Below are 17017 nucleotides of genomic sequence, written 5' to 3' on the forward strand. Positions count from 1 at the left end.
TTGGTCTGGTAGACATGCCCATGAATGCAACAAAGAATTCACAGAACACTGCTGTTTTCACAGCGTGGAACACACATTAGTATTTTGTATTCTTTTCTGTTCTATCATGTTTGATTTTTTTTAAGATTTTATTTATTTATTTGACAGAGGGGGAGAGATCACAAGTAAGCAAAGAGGCAGGCAGAGAGAGAGAGGAGGAAGCAGGCTCCCTGCCAAGCAGAGAGCCCGATGTGGGGCTCGATCCCAGGACCCCAACATCATGACCCAAGCTGAAGGCAGAGGCCCAACCCACTGAGCCACCCAGGCACCCCATGTTTGATGTTTTTAATGCTGGTTTTGACCCACTGAATTACTTTCTAATATACTAATGGTCACAACATGAAGTTCAAAAAATTTTCTTCTACCATAATCACCCTTCTCACGTACAGAGACCGCGATCTTGAGGGATGTGGCTGTGTCTTAAGCAACTAAGTATTCCCAGTGCCTGGTACACTGCCTGGCATACAGTTGATGTTCAATAGATGAACTTGACAAGAATAAAGATGGTACAAATCATATTACGACCTTGCAAAGAATCTTGGAATATATTCTCGCTATCAGCTCTGCTTAACGCAACTTTAAAAAGAAAATGACTTCAAAATGTATGAATGATACAGATGCCTTCGGTGAGCTAAAGTCTGCCGAATCATATATCTGTATCATTTATTTGGTATTTTTTAAAGGTTTTATTGATTTATTTAGAAAGAGGGATATATAGAGAGAGCATGAGGGTGGTGGGGGATGGGGGGTGGAGCAGAGTGAAAGGGACAAGCAGACTCCGTGCCAAGTGAAGAGCCCGATGGAGGGCTCCATCTCAAGACCCCAGGATCATGACCTGAGCTGAAACCAAGAGTCAGAGGCTTAACTGAGCCACCCAGGAGCCCCTTGGTATTTTTAATTCAGTCTCTAGCATGTTATGGTGTTGATCATCATGGTTGAATATCAAGTGAATGGTGTTTTGCAATGAATATGCAAAATAAATTTTGAGTTTACTTTCCCGTTGGTGCTATCCAGTCTGAGTCCCTCCCTGCAAGGCTCTAATAACAGCCCTAATTTATTGAGCATTTGCTAACTCACAGACAGTTGAAGTAACTTTCATGAGGCCCTACGGCTAGAAAGCAAGAGAGCTGGAATTCATCACCAGTGCCCACACGCTTAGCCCCTGTGCCTATAAGTTCCAGAAGAGGAAATATTTGAAACCTTTTGAAACATCTTGCATTTTTAAAAAAATGTCTGAAGCTAATACTTTGGGACATTAGCTAATTCTGTGGAACATCAGTCCAACAAGATCCACCTCGAAACAGGGCTCACCATCAAAATGTTTCAGAAAATAAAACTTGCCTTATCTTCTCTACTGAAGATTCACAGTGGATTCAGCCTCCTTAGGGCCTGAGAAGTTCTACGGCTTTACTTTGCTTTGTTTAACAGAGCATTTCTCAGACTTAATTACCCATAAAACTACTAGCCGCCTAACCAGTTGGGCGTAGCTTCTGAGGGACTGTACTTGGAAACGTTGAGCTAGGCGTGTAGACCCAAGTTGGAAAACGGCCTCTTGCAGGATGCGGCAAACCACAGATAGATTTTATTTGAACTTCAGTGTTTTAATATTTTAATTGATGAATACTGTTTTAAAATGAACAAAGTTGACAATATCTTAAAATTATAAAATTCCAATACAGTTCCAGGTTTCAGATGTTTCTGGAAAGTGGGAAGTTTCATCCTGGACAGGATGTGAGTTGTGGCTGACCCTTGGAATGGGGCATTCTCTCTCTAGCTCCTCCGGTCCCCACTCCTCCCTTGTTCCCAACAGTGTGGCATGGGGGTTGTCCTTCACTTCAACACGTGCGTGATTATTTTTTTGCAGCAAGGTTGCGAGTGAAGTGAAATATCTCCATCACAGACCACTTTGCTTCCTTCCTACATTTATCACAATTTGACGCTACATAGGGGACCATCTGGTTACTAAACTACAAATCCAGCCTGAGAGTTAATCTGCTGGCAGGTGTCAAACAATAAATAAGAGGCTTGAATGTGCTCATGTATTCATTCAACAAACATCTGAGGACTTTCTTTGTGCCAGGAATGATTTTAGGGATAGAATGATGTACCTCATGAAAGCTTTCATTCCAATGAAGAAAGCAACAATAAATAAGAAAATAAACAAACAGGGGCGCCTGGGTGGCTCGGTCGGTTAAGCATCTGACTCTTGGTTTCAGCTCAGGTCATGATCTCAGGGTCATGAACTTGAGCCCCGCATTGGGGGAGTGCAGAGTCTGCTTGAAATTCTCCCTCTCCCCCCACCTCTGCCCCTCCTCCCACTCTCTCTGTCCAAATAAAATAAATAAATAAATAAATAAATAAATAAATAAATAAATAAAATCTTTAAAAAGAGAAAGAACAAATAAATAAAACGAAGTGCTATGAATGAAATCATCAGGGAGAAAGTAGAGTGGAGAGGTAGCAGATAACTAAGTGGGCAGGGGGCAGGTCCAAGGAGTTCGGTCTAACCTACAAATTCAGGGAAAAGGATGGGACTTTTTCTTTTCTTTTTCTGTACGAAGCCAAACGATTCTTAGAAGGTCTGCAGCCTAATTTTGGCAGCCTGCAAAACCGTTTTCTCGCTACTGAGAAGTGTTTGTTAAACAGATGACCAACATATTCTAGGCTATGGGTCATTAGCTTTTATATTTTGAAGGACTTTTTTAAAAAACTGGATATTTTCCCTCTAGTAAGTGTGAAAGGCCATGATCACTCTCGAGCTTGCCCATGTTAGAAGAGTCTTCCACAAATCCTTTCTGCCCAACGGGACTCGCCCCAGGAACCACTCTCCACCCACTCTTTGCCCACAGCAACTGTATTTTTCCATTTCACATCCTACAGAGTGGGCGTGGAGAAGGCGTCCCGAAGCACTGACTGCTGCAAAAGTAAAGCAAAACCAAGAGGCAAGAAAAGCACATTTCAGTGCTTAGTTCTCTACCCACATTTCACTTGCTGTTGGGAATCAAGTTGACAAGCTCACCCTGCAAGTGGACGAGCTCTGAGAGAGAACATGGAAAACCTTACCGGCAGGAAGCGAGTGTGAATTGCTTTCTTTGATAGATTCCTTTACCCCCTTCCAACTCCCACCACAATGAACAACTGCTTTATTTAATCTTATAAATACAACATCTCTGCGTCCGTCAACCCCATAGATTAATGAGGCCCTACCTACCTCGGATAGGTGCCGAGCCCCGAGACGCGTTCTTAATACCCCGAGGTTAGGTCTGCAGAGTGTTAAAGTGGGTGATGATCTTACGATTTACAATAAAGAGCGTTCAGACCAGATGAGCTGGTCCAGCCCAGTCTATTTCAACTAGAATAAGCAGATGAAATGAACACTGTTGCCTCTCTTCCAAAAATAGGAGGGAAAATGGGTAAGTAGAACATTTTTAGATCTGTGTCACGCAGCTTAGGTTGCCCTCTTAGGAAACACGCCAGAAGACAAAGAAAAGATAGGTTTCGCTTTTCAGTGTTTTTATGTTATTTGTATTGCCCTCTGAAGTCTTTGGTAATTTCTTAATTAGGAAGCTTGTCTCAACGATGGCACGTCAGCTGTCTCGAATAATGTGCTTTTTGAACAAGCCACTTGACATCTAGTAATTTATTGAGAAAATGGGCAAAATTTTATCTACAAGGCTTTTTTTTTTCATTCCAGAGATGTCTGTAAGAGGAAAGTTGGGAAGATTAAAACAGTCCAATAAGGTAGCTGTTCTGTTGATTACGGGACTCCCTTACACCGGACATCATAAGCCAGCATAACACAGACCTGGAAGGAGTGACCTGTGAAGACAGTGTTACAGGAGAAGAGCAGGGCTCAAAACAAGAAGGATCCTTGTAGGGAAAAATCTTCTGCCCGCTGGCCCACACATACACATTCTTTTGGAACCCAAAGAGGGGCGTGGAATGAAAAATTACACGTTGTTTTTTTTTTTTTTAAGATTTTATTTATTTATTTATTTGACAGAGAGGAAGAGATCACAAGTAGGCAGAGCAACAGGCAGAGAGAGGGGGGAAGCAGGCTCCCCGCTGAGCAGAGAGCCTGATGCGGGGCTCCATCCCAGGACCCTGAGATCATGACCCAAGCCGAAGGCAGAGGCTTAACCCACTGAGCCACCCAGGTACCCCCCAAATTACACATTATCGATAGCAGTCGTTTTCAGTAGTGGAGTAATGGAATAATGGGTGCCAGTTACGTTTTTCTTCTTTGCTCATCCCTTTCTTTCCGTTTTATAAAAGCAGCAGGCACAGGGCCCTGCCAGGCTGAGTTAAAGGGCAAGCGGCAATCCAGGTAATGTCCAGGTCCTTCCAGCAGAGTGCGCTGTAAGGCTTGCGGCATCCCTGGTGGCCAGCCATGAGGCTGCTAATAACAGTTTCCACAAGTTCTTTTTTTCTTGACCGGAATTCCCGGAACTGTGCAATCCAGAACTAGGATGGCAAGTTCCTGTTCAGAAATAACACTGGATCTTTAAATACACTTGGAACCGATGTGTAGTAATCTCCAGTAGGGGATGAGAAAGAGGAATTTGGCTGTGGACGGGTGATCTTTGAAGCCTTCCATAACTGGCATTTCTTGGGCGCTGTGTTCTTTCCCTATTTTTGCCCTGAGCTTAAACAACGTGGATGCCTTTTTATCAGCCGGTGTGAATTTGGGCGGGAAGAGTGGGGAAAATAAAAATTAGCTACAGTGACCAACTTGACCAACTCTCCTTAGATGGTTTTGAGCTCCATGGGAAAACAAAGTAAATGTATTATATGTAACGTAGGAAACAGATATGTAGGCAGGGAGGTTTTTTTTTTTTTTTGTAAGATTTTATTTATTTATTTGACAGACAGAGATCACAAGCAGGCAGAGAGGCAGGCAGAGAGAGAGAGAGAGAGGAGGAAGCAGGCTCCCGGCAGAGCAGAGAGCCCGATGCGGAGCTCGATCCCAGGACCCTGGGATCATGACCCAAGCCGAAGGCAGAGGCTTTAACCCACTGAGCCACCCAGGCGCCCCTAGGCAGGGAATTTTGAAGGTCCCCCAGAACAGTTTTAGGAGACTTTGGTTTTGGAGTTCCTTTCTTGTTTATTAATTTCCTTTCCCTTCTGGGCAAATAGGAAGATGAATTCTATCTTCAAGAATTAACCAAATTCCATTTTTCTCCCTCAATCTGACAATGGCTCCGTGCAGGTGATGGGACTTTCAGAGGAAGACAGTCTGGAGACCACTGCTGCCTAGCACACGATGCCCTTTGTGCCCCTGGGGTATCCAAGTGGGAGAGGAAACAGCGCTTTCCCTTTTATCCCCGGGCAGTATGTGGCTCAAATTCCTAACAGATGGAAAGGAATGGAGTAATGGGTTTCTGGACCATTCAGTGTTCTTCGGACAAATTTTCTTATGTTCAACTGTAAGCTAGGAGCTGATTCTCGGTGCAATGATTCAAACCGAAACCAGGGACACACCATCAGTGAAGAAACCTAGATGAGGGAGACATTTATCACTAATAGCTCCAGACAAGGCTTTCATGCCTTGTGTTTTCACTTTAACAATGTAGACATTGCTTGAAGAGGCCGAGATCCAGTTGATAATTCACAGTTGAAGGAAGGTGCCAGAAGTTCCATATGGGTTTTATTATAGACAATCAAATTACGATAAGGCAGCATTATTTTTCAACATGACAAATTGTGATCACTTAACTAGTGTCCCTGTCTGTTTGCCCTTTGAAGCCAACAGCAAGGGGGGAAAATAGGCTTCTCCCACACAGATGGAAAACAAGCTGACACCATGAACACCTGTTTGTATCAAAGAAGTTCCCAGATATTTCCTGGGAAGTGTTTTTGCTTCAGTCTAAAATTTCTGTTCATTGAGCATGATCTGGAGGCCTGATGAGAATAGCAAAGACATATTTGTAGTTAGGAACAAAGATCATTCTACAAATAACTCAATATGTAAGGCATCATCTTTCCAACTGTATTTAGTTTCGCCCTCTGGGAGTTTTTTAAAATTTGGAATTAGTCGCCTACATTTTGTTTTAATTTTGATTTTTATACATAATACCTGGCTCAAATTAAGAAATTCTAAAAATGGTCTACCTGTCTACCAATGCCATCCCCAGTAGATAATTACCGGTTGCATTTTTAAGTGCATCCTTCCAGGATCTCTCTGGACATACATAAGCAAATGCAAGCATAAATTTTTATTCCTTTTTTTTTTTTACACAGAAGATGATATAATATACACTCAGTTCTAGTCCATGCTTTTTTTTTTTTTCAGACAACACTATTTCAATACCTGTACAGCTTCCTCATTTCTAACACTCATGTACTATTCCGTTGTGTGAGTGTTCCAAGATCTAGTTTTTCTGGACCCAAACAATGACATTGGGCTGGTTTCCCAACATTTGCTAGTGCCCCACAGTAAACAACTTCATGAGTTTGGTTTTTCACACGTGTGTGACTTGAAGTTGAGAGTCAATGCTTAGAAGCGGAATCACTAGATAAAAGAGTCTGTTCTTTTTTAAAAATTTTGGTAGATAATGCCAAATTGCCCTCAATCGGGACTAAACTAATTTACATTCTGAACAGCAGTAAACAAGACTGCTTGGTTCTCAAACCAGCCTCCCAATGGAACGTTTCCAAACTTTCGGACTTGTATTTTTTTCTCTCGATCTTTCCTTTAATGGTGTTCGGATTTTGAGTCACAGTTACAAAAGTCTTCTCCATCCAAAATTATAAAATATAAATATTTTTCTCGTGTTTTCTTCTAGAGTTTTTATCCATTTGGATTTTGTTCTTCTGTAGGATTGACTTAGGGCACCAAGTTGATTTGCTTTCACATGACCACCTGGTCCCTGTATGTTTGATTAAATAGTCCTCCGCTTTGAATAGATTTGAGGTGTCCTCTTTATCATACCCTAAATTCCTATACGTCCCGGGATAATATGTGTCATATAGCAGGGAAGAAGAATAGAGACAAGAGAAATTAAAATAGAACAACTCTTGGTTTTGAGCAAACACCTGAAGGAAGGGAGTTGGCAGGGGTCAGGCAGCATGGAGCGTACATGCTTTTTGCCTTGGAAATAATTTGGGTCTGGAGTCAAATTCCAGTTCTACTCTACAACCATATGCAAGTTATCTATCCTTCTCATGCATCGATTTATTCATCAGTAAAAAACCAAAAAACCCTAAAACTGCATATAGTACATACTTCACGGAATCCTTGTAAGAATTACATGAAGACTTTTGGGACACCTGGGTGGCTCAATCAGTTAGGCATCTGCCTTCGGTTCAGGTCATGATCCCGGGGTCCTGGGATCAAGCCCCACATCGGGTTCCCTGGTCAGTGGGGAGTCTGCTTCTCCCTCTACCCCTCCCCCCGTTCATGATCTCTTTCTTTCCCTCTCCCCACCTTTTCTCTCTCTTTCTCCCTGACAAATAAATAAGTAAATAAATCTTAAAAAAAAAAAAAAAAGAATTGCATGAGGCCTTTTTAACTAGTTTAGCAGGGCCTGACACATAAAGGTTGGTCATGATTATTATCATTGATCTTTTTTGCTCGTTATACTTTCCTCAAAGAATTCGTGGCTGCAGAATATCCCATCACATGGAATGTGTCATTCCTACATGTAGAAATGTAGGTTAATGTGGCCTAGAGGTTAATCTCATACGCAAATACCATGTACAAATTTATTGACCTATTCCAGAATTGTTGGACTTTTCATTGATTCTTCATTCTTATCTTCCAGAACTATCCTCAAATGATTTTTTTTTAATTTTTAATCTTGAAATTATTGTAGATTCACATGTGGTTGTAAGAGATGATACAAAGAAATCCCTTTATCCAGGATCCCTCAGCGGTAACATCTTGCAAAACTATGATACAATATCACAATCAGGATATTGACATTGATATGGTCCCATGGAGAACATGTCCACTTCATGCTGCCCTCCTCTCCGTACCTCCACTTCCCTTACAGCTCCACCCTCTTTCCCAACTTCTGGCAAACCCCCATCTCTTCTCCGTTTCAATAGTTAGGTCTTTTCAACAACGGTATATAAATGGAGTCACGCAGTCTGTACACTCTTTGGACAGGCTTCTTTCCTCCAGCAGAATTTTCTGGAGGCTCATTGAGGTCATTAAGTCTATCAATACAAATTGTTCCTTTCCTTCCTTTTTTATTGCTGCATACTATTCTCTGCTACCGAGAGATCACATTTTGTCTAGCCATTCATCCCTTGAAACACATTTGGTTGTTTCTGGTTTGGGGCTATTACAAACAAAGTTGCTATAAACTTTCATGTGCAGGTGTTTCTGTGAATATATGTCTTCATTTCACTGGTGAAAAAAAAGCCCAGGATATTGCAATTGCTGGGTTGTATTGTGGTTGTGTATTTCGTTTGTCAAGAAACTGGCAAACCCTTTTCCACACAGGCTGTGCCATTGCTGCCCACCAGCAAGCCATGTGTGAGCGATCTAGTTTTTCTGCCTCCTTGTCAGCACCTTTTTGCTCAGTGGCTGCTCTTATTTGCAGGTTGCTGGCTCCTCCATTTCCAAGTCTAGGATCTATGAGGCAAGAAGAAACCCCAGGGCCCTCCCCTCCCCAGGGTGTCTCCATTTCCTAGCTGGTCTGTCTTCTCTCCACCAGGCGGAGAGAAAGCAGGGACTTCCCATTGTGCTTACTAGGAGGATAAGGAAACGTCATATTCTCCATCTTTCTGGAACCAGAAGTCATGTTCTCTTTAAAAGTCAGTCTAAGAAGAAAAAAAAAAAAAAAACAGTTCAAGGAAAGGGCTCAAGTTCAAAGTGAGGATTTCAATGGAAAGTCCATAAAGCTCTCACTGGTGAAGGTCCCCCCGGCAGACCCACAACCTCTGTGCACTGGGCAGGAGGGGCTCACCCTCCCGTTAGCCGAGACTTGCGACCCAGCTGCACCTGGGAACTCAGGGAGGCAGAAGTCAGAGTCTTCAGGGATGTCAGGAGACGATGCCATGGGGCAGAGGAGGGAGTTGGAGGTCTCCTCTGTTCCTGGAGTCCTGTCCAACCATGTATCCCCCACTCAGAGTGCTTTGTCCTGGGTAAAGAGGTACTAATCGTTATCTGCTTCCTCAGAGGATAGCCACTGTGGCAGGATTTCCCTGTCGGTCCCCCAAGGACCACCACTTATTTCCAGGAAGTTCAATAAATGTCCCTGCGTGTCTAATCTGGGATCACAGAGATAATCATTGCCTCTTGCCCCCCGCAGGAATCGCCCGTCCGGGAGCTGGCCATGGCCTAGAACCAGGCCCTTCCCCTCCCTGTGAGGAACACTGGGAGCCCATGGGCTGTGGGGCCAGAGGGCCTCAGAGCAGCTGACCCAGCCTGGACGTCAGGGGCCTTCCAGAAAAGATTCCTCCCCCGTCCCCACATGTCCGTTCCTGGAGGACTTCACCCAGCACCAAATCACCCTCTGTTCCCTCGTGTTCATTTGTTGTCTTGCAATCGTCACTGCTTGAGGCATAAGTTACATTTATTGGTTCATCTGTATTTTTGTTTGGTTTTGCTTTGCTCTGCTGCTAGAAGGTCAGCTCTCTGAGGACAAGGCACTGTGTGTCTCAGTCCCTGCTCTATGCCCAGTGACTTGGTCCATGTCATGTGCCTGGTAGACACCTGATAGTTTCTTTCCTAATTCTTTTGGTATCACAGGCAATCCCAGACATTCCAGGGATTCAAAAGTCCAGTCCAATTTTAAAACTTCAATCTTGGGGTGGCTGGGTGGCTCAGTTGGTTGAGCTTCTGCCTTTGGCTCAGGTCATGACCCCAGGGTCCTGGAATCAAGTCCCACATGGGGCTCCCTGCTCAGCGGAGAGCCTGCTTCTCCCGCTGCCTGCTGCTCCCCTTGCTTATGCTCATTCGTGTGCACTCTCTCTCCCTGACAAATAAATAAATAAAATCTTTAAAAATTAAAAAAAAAAAAAAACTTCCATCTCATATCCATTTTAACATTCATCCCAGTTTTTTTCTGGGATCAAGCTGTGATGCAACCTTGGACTTACCATCTGGAGGGGGTAGGATTTTCCCTTCTACTTCTCCTCTGCCCCCAGGTGTGTGCATCTGGGGAGGAGGGATGGAGAGACAAGAGTTCTAGTTTTTTTGCCTTTTGGTGCCATTGTCCTCTCTTGACTCTTTGCATTTTTTGCATTGCAGGCAACCACAGACGTCCTCTGGGACGGAGATGTGCCTTCTCTGCCTTAAATTTCCCTGCGGGAACTCTCTACTTTCTGCTGCCCTTGAGTCTCATTGCCTGCTCCCCACCCCTGTGGTGAGGGACAGCAAGGCTGCTCCAGCCCAAAACCTTCCACAGCCCCTGTTCCTTAAGCGGGCACTCTGCATGTCCTCAATCCTGCTCAGGGTGGCATATCCCTAACCACCATGACTGCCATAGCCCCTCCACCATAGTTGAACTAAATAACCTCACCCCAAACCTTCCCCAGCCCTCTTCCCTCCTCATCTTCTCTACATTTTTCATGCTCTTATCTCTGGCTAAAACCCCTCCCCCACCTCCACCCATCTCCCTGTGACAGGCTCCATGGCCAAGGGCAACGCTGCTTTGTCCTCAGGTCTTCCCTCCTCTTGACTCTGGTTGTTCTCAGCCCTGGGGCATCCTGCAATCCCCCGGGACTCTGTAGACCTCCAGAAAGTCTCATTCAGTTGGTCTGAGCAGGGTCTGGGCAGGGGCATTGGCTTAACCACTGCCCATATGGTTCGTTCCAATGTGCCATCCAAATAGGCGTCCATGGGCCAGAGGGACTCACTTGTCTTTTACTCAGAGGACTGTCCTCCCTCCCAGCCTGTGTCCACTACAGACTGGCCGCAGAGGGAGGCCTTGTAGAATAGCGAGCATTCATGGGAAGCTTACCAGATGCTATGGCTTGTCCTGAGTCCTGTACGTGGACTCTCCCCTTTACTGCCCCAACCGCTCTAGGAGGCGGCCCCAGAGCCCAGGCTGACACCTGTGGTCTCTCTGCAGTTTGGGTCTAGTCCAACTCCCCCCACCCCCATAGCTACTGAACGCAGATGAGGAAACAAGTGATGGCTTTGTCCTAGGCCACACTGTAAGTCAGACCCAGTGCAACATTTCTCAGTGAGATTTATTCCTGTTACTGCTTTCATGATGGCTCCTCTTCCAAAACACCTGTTTGGTTATTATGTAATTTTTTTTTAATTTCAAATTTTATTTCAAATGTTCTTTGTACTCAGCTTCACCTACGCAAAAATATCCATAGTACCGAAGGTTTGATGCTGGGAATATTTTTCTAAAGCACACTGGAACAATAACTTTGTGTGTGCGCACACCTGTGGGTATACCAGCCCTCATCGGCTGTAAACAGGATGTTCAGCCATCCTTCCCCCTTAACATCGTGGAGCTGAAATATACCTGGAATAAAAAAAATTTTTTTTAATTCATATAAAAGCCTGGGTTTTTTTTTAAGATTTTATTTATTTTTTGACACACACACACACACACACACACACACACACAGAGAGAGAGAAAGTACAAGCAGAGGGACAGGCAGAGAGAGAGGGAGAAGCAGACTCCCCGCTGAGCAGAGAGCACAATGCAGGGCTCTATCCCAGGACCCTGAGATCATGACCTGAGCTAAAGGCAGACACTTCACTAACTGAGCCACCCAGGCACCCCTAGAACCTGTTTATTAAAAGAGCATCTCCTCCAACACAAACAGTTTTTGCCTGGAATTTGCTAGAAAACCTAACAAGATTTTTAAGTCCATGTCTCTTAGCTGCTTTTAGTTTTACAAAGTTCCAGACCTTTATAAGACATTTCATGAGAGGCAGCTCTCCCTTTGGAAAGAGTGCTGGGGCTGAGGGAACCCTCGGGATACATGTGTCATTATTACCTTTTCAAATATTCATCAAAATGGGTGTTTGTATTTTTATAGCCCTTCCACAAAAGCCCCATTTTTAATGCAGAGGATTCTGGCCTGGCCTCTGGCATTAGGCTAGTCTTGGGCCCATAACCCACATGCCAAGTGAGCACCGAGAACAGGGTTATAGAAACTCAGAGGAGGGGATACATAGATGCTGTGGACGGCAAGACCCAGAAAGACGTCAGTGAAGAATGGATGGGTTTGAAGTAACCTGGCTTAGCCCAGGGTCGTGAGCATAGAGATGGAGCGAGCAGCACAGGTTTGGAAGGCTTCCTACCCTCCTGCCTGAGTCAGAAGAAAATCAGTTCCTGTGTCGTATCCCTTGTACCGATAAACTCCCAGATCCCCAAAACAGAGTTATTATTTTAAAACATCATACTTTCAGGGACATCTGGGCAGCTCAGTCAGTTGACCACCCAACTCCTGATTGCAGCTCAGGTCGGGATCGTGGAGAGGTGAGACCGAGCCCCGCATCAGGTGCCGCGCTGAGTGCACAGTCTACCTGAGAGTCTCCCTTGCCCTCTGCTCCTCCCGCTGCTTGCGCTCTCTCTGTCTCTCTTTAAAATGGGTCAATAAGGGGCGCCGGGGTGGCTCAGTGGGTTAAAGCCTCTGCCTTCGGCTCAGGTCATGATCCCAGGGTCCTGGGACCGAGCCCCGCCTCGGGCTCTCTGCTCAGTAGGGAACCTGCTTCCTCCTCTCTCTCTGCCTGCTTCTCTGTGATCTCCATCTGTCAAATAAATAAATAAAATCTTTTTTAAAAAATGGGTCAATAAATCTTTAAAAAAAAGTGCTTTTAAAAAGTTGATACGATTCACACCTTGGAGATTGTGGGAAGTCAGATGGAGGCATCTCTGGGGATAATGTGCAGATCATTGGACTAGGTGACCATAAAGTTGAGAGATATTGGCATCATACACAATGTCTTTGTAGAATTGGGAGAAAGGGGGTTTTGTTCGGGAGGCAACGTGCACTGCTATGTTTGTTACCCTCTGGCTCCAAACAATGTCTCTCCAACTGACTGCAAATGCTGCATATGTTAGAAAGCAGAGGAGGGGAAGGAAGAGGGACTCTCATAAGCTCCTGATTGTTCTGCACACCCGTGGGCAGAAGAAGTATGGCTGGAATTAGGGGGTCAGGGAGAAAGGGATGCGAGGCAAAAATTATCACTGTGAGAGTCCACATTCAACCAGTGACGACGGGGAAAACTCTTCTTTTACACCTAGGACATAGTGGACAGCAAGGGGATAGAAAGACAACAGGTCCCCACCGTGAGCTGCTCTGTCCCCGGGAACCCGGAAGAACTGGAGACTGCAAAGGAGGACCCCCAGACCACAAATACAACCGAGAATAGTAATTCCATCATGAGCTTCCTTAAAACTCTGGTGAGTGGTTGCTTCTCCTTCTTTCCTTAATCCCATCGCTCCAAAGTTGTGTTAATTCCGAGAATAATATATATTTGCTATTGTATTGGGCGGGGGGGATCATGATGGTGTGGCTGGAACATTGGAGAACAGGGACGGGACGTGCTCTGCAAGGGAATTGGGTCACATGGAGCTTTCAGTGATGGAGCCCTTAGAGCTGGGAACTGTGGGGTAAACAGCAGGTGCCTGAACTATGTGAGCTACTTTGCAACACAACTCTCCCGTGGTCCCATGTCTTATGGTCATTGAACATAAACATAGAGAAAAAGCTCCTTGAGCTGTCGACCTATCAAAGCAGTTTTGCCATTCAGATGGCAACTAAAACTGTAGAAATCGATTCCTATCCAGAGGCAGGGACCCATGTCCTGTAATGCTTGCTTGTCTCTGACTCCTCAAGGCAGCCATGGCCTGGTCCACGCCAGACCTGTGAGAGGGCTGAATGAATCAATGAATCAATGAATGACTAATCACATGGACAGCTCCAAGTGTGTTTGGGTTCTTTCCAAAGCCCAAGACTAGCCTCAAAAAAGTGAAAACCAGTCAACAGAACATGTCACGAATACCAAAGTGGTGTGCCTTTGCTTGGATCAGTGGTAGGAGTGATGGAAAGTCTCTGGCCTTCCAGGAGACAATTTTGAAGGTGGTCAAGCTCTTAGTGAATGTATAAGGTCTGATGCATTTCATCATAAACCCTGACTTTTTAAAAAAAAAAAAACTTGTTTATACCTAGAAATTATCCAGAAGTCCATGGCTATCTACCGAACTTGGTAGAACGCTTTTGTACTGAAAAGGACTTCTCATTACATTCGTTACCTGCAGATTGAACAGCAACAACCCCCTGAAAAACGATGTCTCTATGAAATCAAATCACCCTAAAAAGATAGCTATGATTTTTAATATTTGGTTTTCTTAAACTTTTAAGGTTTCACCTAGCAAAACTGAAACAAAAAAAGATCTGGAAGACACGGTAGGTAGTTTGAAGTGTGTTCCTGTTTGGATTTGTGCATGGGAATGGATTTGGATTTGTGTCTGCTGCTTGGTTTCTTGAAGTTTGTGTGTGTGTATGTGTTCAGCAATGTCACAGTGCTGTTAGATTGTCTTTAAAGTGTTTCATTAGTGTCGGCGGTATTTTGATGAAAATTTTAGTGGAAAGCTTGAAATATTTGCTATCTCTGGATAAATAATGACACAATCACCAATTTCTTATATAAAATAAGAACGAAATACTAACAACCACATATCATGTTGGTCTTTTTAACTGTGCATGGAGAGACCCAGGGAATATAGGAATATAGCACAAATTAGCTACTAGAAATGAGGAAGAGGTGAATTACAATTTAAAGTAGAAGTAAACTGCTCTATTTTTGACTTTTAAAAAATACGTTCCATGTTTTTCATGTAATTTGGAAAAAATAAATCTCCACAAAGACAATTGTTGGTGAAATCAAATAGTCACCACTGGGTGCTTGCCAAGGGAAGGAATGTTTAGAGTTAGGATGCCCTAGAGAGCCTGAATTTTTTCTCTGTCATCCTAGACATACAACCAATTCCCTTCAAAATAAATTTTATTTGGAAAAACTACTTCCTAGAGATGTTTTCCTTTACCCTTGACAGAACTGATTATCCCTAATGGAACACATGGTTTAACTTTCACGGGAATCGTGAGGAAAGTTTAATTTGGTGACAGATAAATGTCTTGCATCCTTCTTTTGATAACTGAGGGTGCTTTGAGAGACGCTGGGACCCAGTAAATGGCTGGGCCAGCCCAATACATCTGTTACCAATATTTGAAGGGACCAGGTTGCAAAAAGGATTCTAGAATTTGTCTCAAGACCTGCGTTTGAGCTCCAGGCCTGCTATGTGGTAGCTGTGTGACGTGATCCGAACCTATGTGAATCCAACATCTGTAAAATCGGGGCAATAAATTCTGTCTCCAACCCCAGCTTTGAAGCAAAGTGTGACAATGCCTGGCAAACTGTGGAACTCTGTTCAAATACAGGCGATCACTATTTCCATAATCACTGCCAGACGTATTGGACACCATGATGACAATTGTAATGTATCAATTGCTTCTTCTAGAATGTTCTTCTTCCATTCGAAAAAAAAATATTTATCTGACTCATCTACATGTTTTTTCCTATAAAATTAGTCGTTTGCTATAAGGCAGCTGGGGTCAAGTTCAATGAATAGTTGGATCCAAATGTTTCTTTTTTGATTCTATGTCTTACATTGTTTGAAGTCACACAGTCAGCACAATAGGCTATAAACAGTGGGGTACGTGGGTGTGTTGTGTGGCTTCCCAAGTGACCTGATGCGCTCATTCTCTTAGCTGCTCATGCACCAAGACTCCTCCCTCCACCCCCCAGAATGTGGTCCCAACTGCACGAACCTAGCTGATAAGATCTCACTACCCTGCCCAGAGAGGTCAGGGTCACTGCCAGTGGAGCTGAGTCTCAGAAGAGGGTTTTGTGAATGTAGGTTGTCTAATACGCAAACCGACCTCTTTCCACAAACCTGCATTTTTAACATCCTTTCTACCAAAGTTCTTGGATTCTTGCTTTCGAAACACATATACTGTTTGTCCGTCTTCCCATTTGGCCCAGACAATTTTTTTTAAAGATTTTTATTTATTTATTTGACAGACAGAGATCACAAGTAGGCAGAGAGGCAGGCAGAGAGAGAGGAGGAAGCAGGCTCCCCGCTGAGCAGAGAGCCCGATGCGGGGCTTGATCCCAGGACCCTGGGATCATGACCTGAGCCAAAGGCAGAGGCTTAACCCACTGAGCCACCCAGGCACCCCGGCCCAGACAATTTTGAACACACTCCACGCTCCATGCAAAATCCCCCACCATTTGTAACTTGAGTCGACAACTCTGAATGGTTGTGGCTGGGCTGTTTCAGCTCAGCGGACTGGCGCGCAGTAGACGCTTCTCTTGCCGGGGAGATCTATCCATCTAGAAGTCAGTTGAAATTTTTGCAGATGATATGGCTTCCCTGAAGTTCCTAACACTGAATAAAAGATGGGTTGGAGAAAAGAAGCCACTGGAGACAGTGTTTGTTTTGACTCCAGGATGCAAAAATAAATGGTTTTCATGTATCTTTTCCTTTCCCGTGTGACAAGAGTATTTCGATCTTTAAAACTATCGAGTAGGGGCGGAGTTACCTTTTTTTATCTGAATATTTTATATCATACGAATCAAGCTTAATGTCCTGTCTTTGTCTTTAGCAAATGGACTTGCGTTAATCTGGGTCACTTAAATAGGTTGCCCTGTTGAAAATCATGTACTGGAAATGGTCTGGGAATCTACCAGGTAGTAAATTGTCTTTGAAAGTTTAAAAAAGATAAACATTCACGTGATGTGAACGTTGTGGTTGGGGATGGGGTGATCGTGAAAGTGGCAGTTAATTGTGAAAGTGTTTCAATGCACTTAAAAATGACAGGGGAAAAAAGAAGGATTTTGTCTAAAAACAAAGTTCTAAGCTGTGACTGCTGTTGCCCAAAAGGCATCCAAAGCAGAAAGTGTCTGTGATGGTCAACCAGGACAGAAGACCTGTGAGAGCCAAGCTAAAGGCGTCAAGAAAAAGCACCTGCATAGCCCCAGGCTAGGATTCGC

General features: G+C 44.1%; 1 protein-coding gene across 1 annotated transcript in view; it reads left to right on the forward strand.

Moving 5' to 3' along the window:
* The window catches only part of LOC111141837 (breast carcinoma amplified sequence 1), a 91546-nt gene that overhangs the window by 39929 nt on the left and 34600 nt on the right, over positions 1 to 17017 (forward strand). The window contains exons 5-6 of the mRNA XM_022494673.1: positions 13206 to 13364; positions 14326 to 14370. Of these exons, the coding sequence (XP_022350381.1) occupies positions 13206 to 13364; positions 14326 to 14370 (204 nt within the window). The remainder of the gene's footprint in view (positions 1 to 13205; positions 13365 to 14325; positions 14371 to 17017) is intronic.

Source organism: Enhydra lutris, unplaced genomic scaffold, assembly GCF_002288905.1.
Source record: "Enhydra lutris kenyoni isolate GAN:26980312 unplaced genomic scaffold, ASM228890v2 scaffoldscaffold6, whole genome shotgun sequence".
Lineage (NCBI taxonomy): Eukaryota > Metazoa > Chordata > Mammalia > Carnivora > Mustelidae > Enhydra > Enhydra lutris.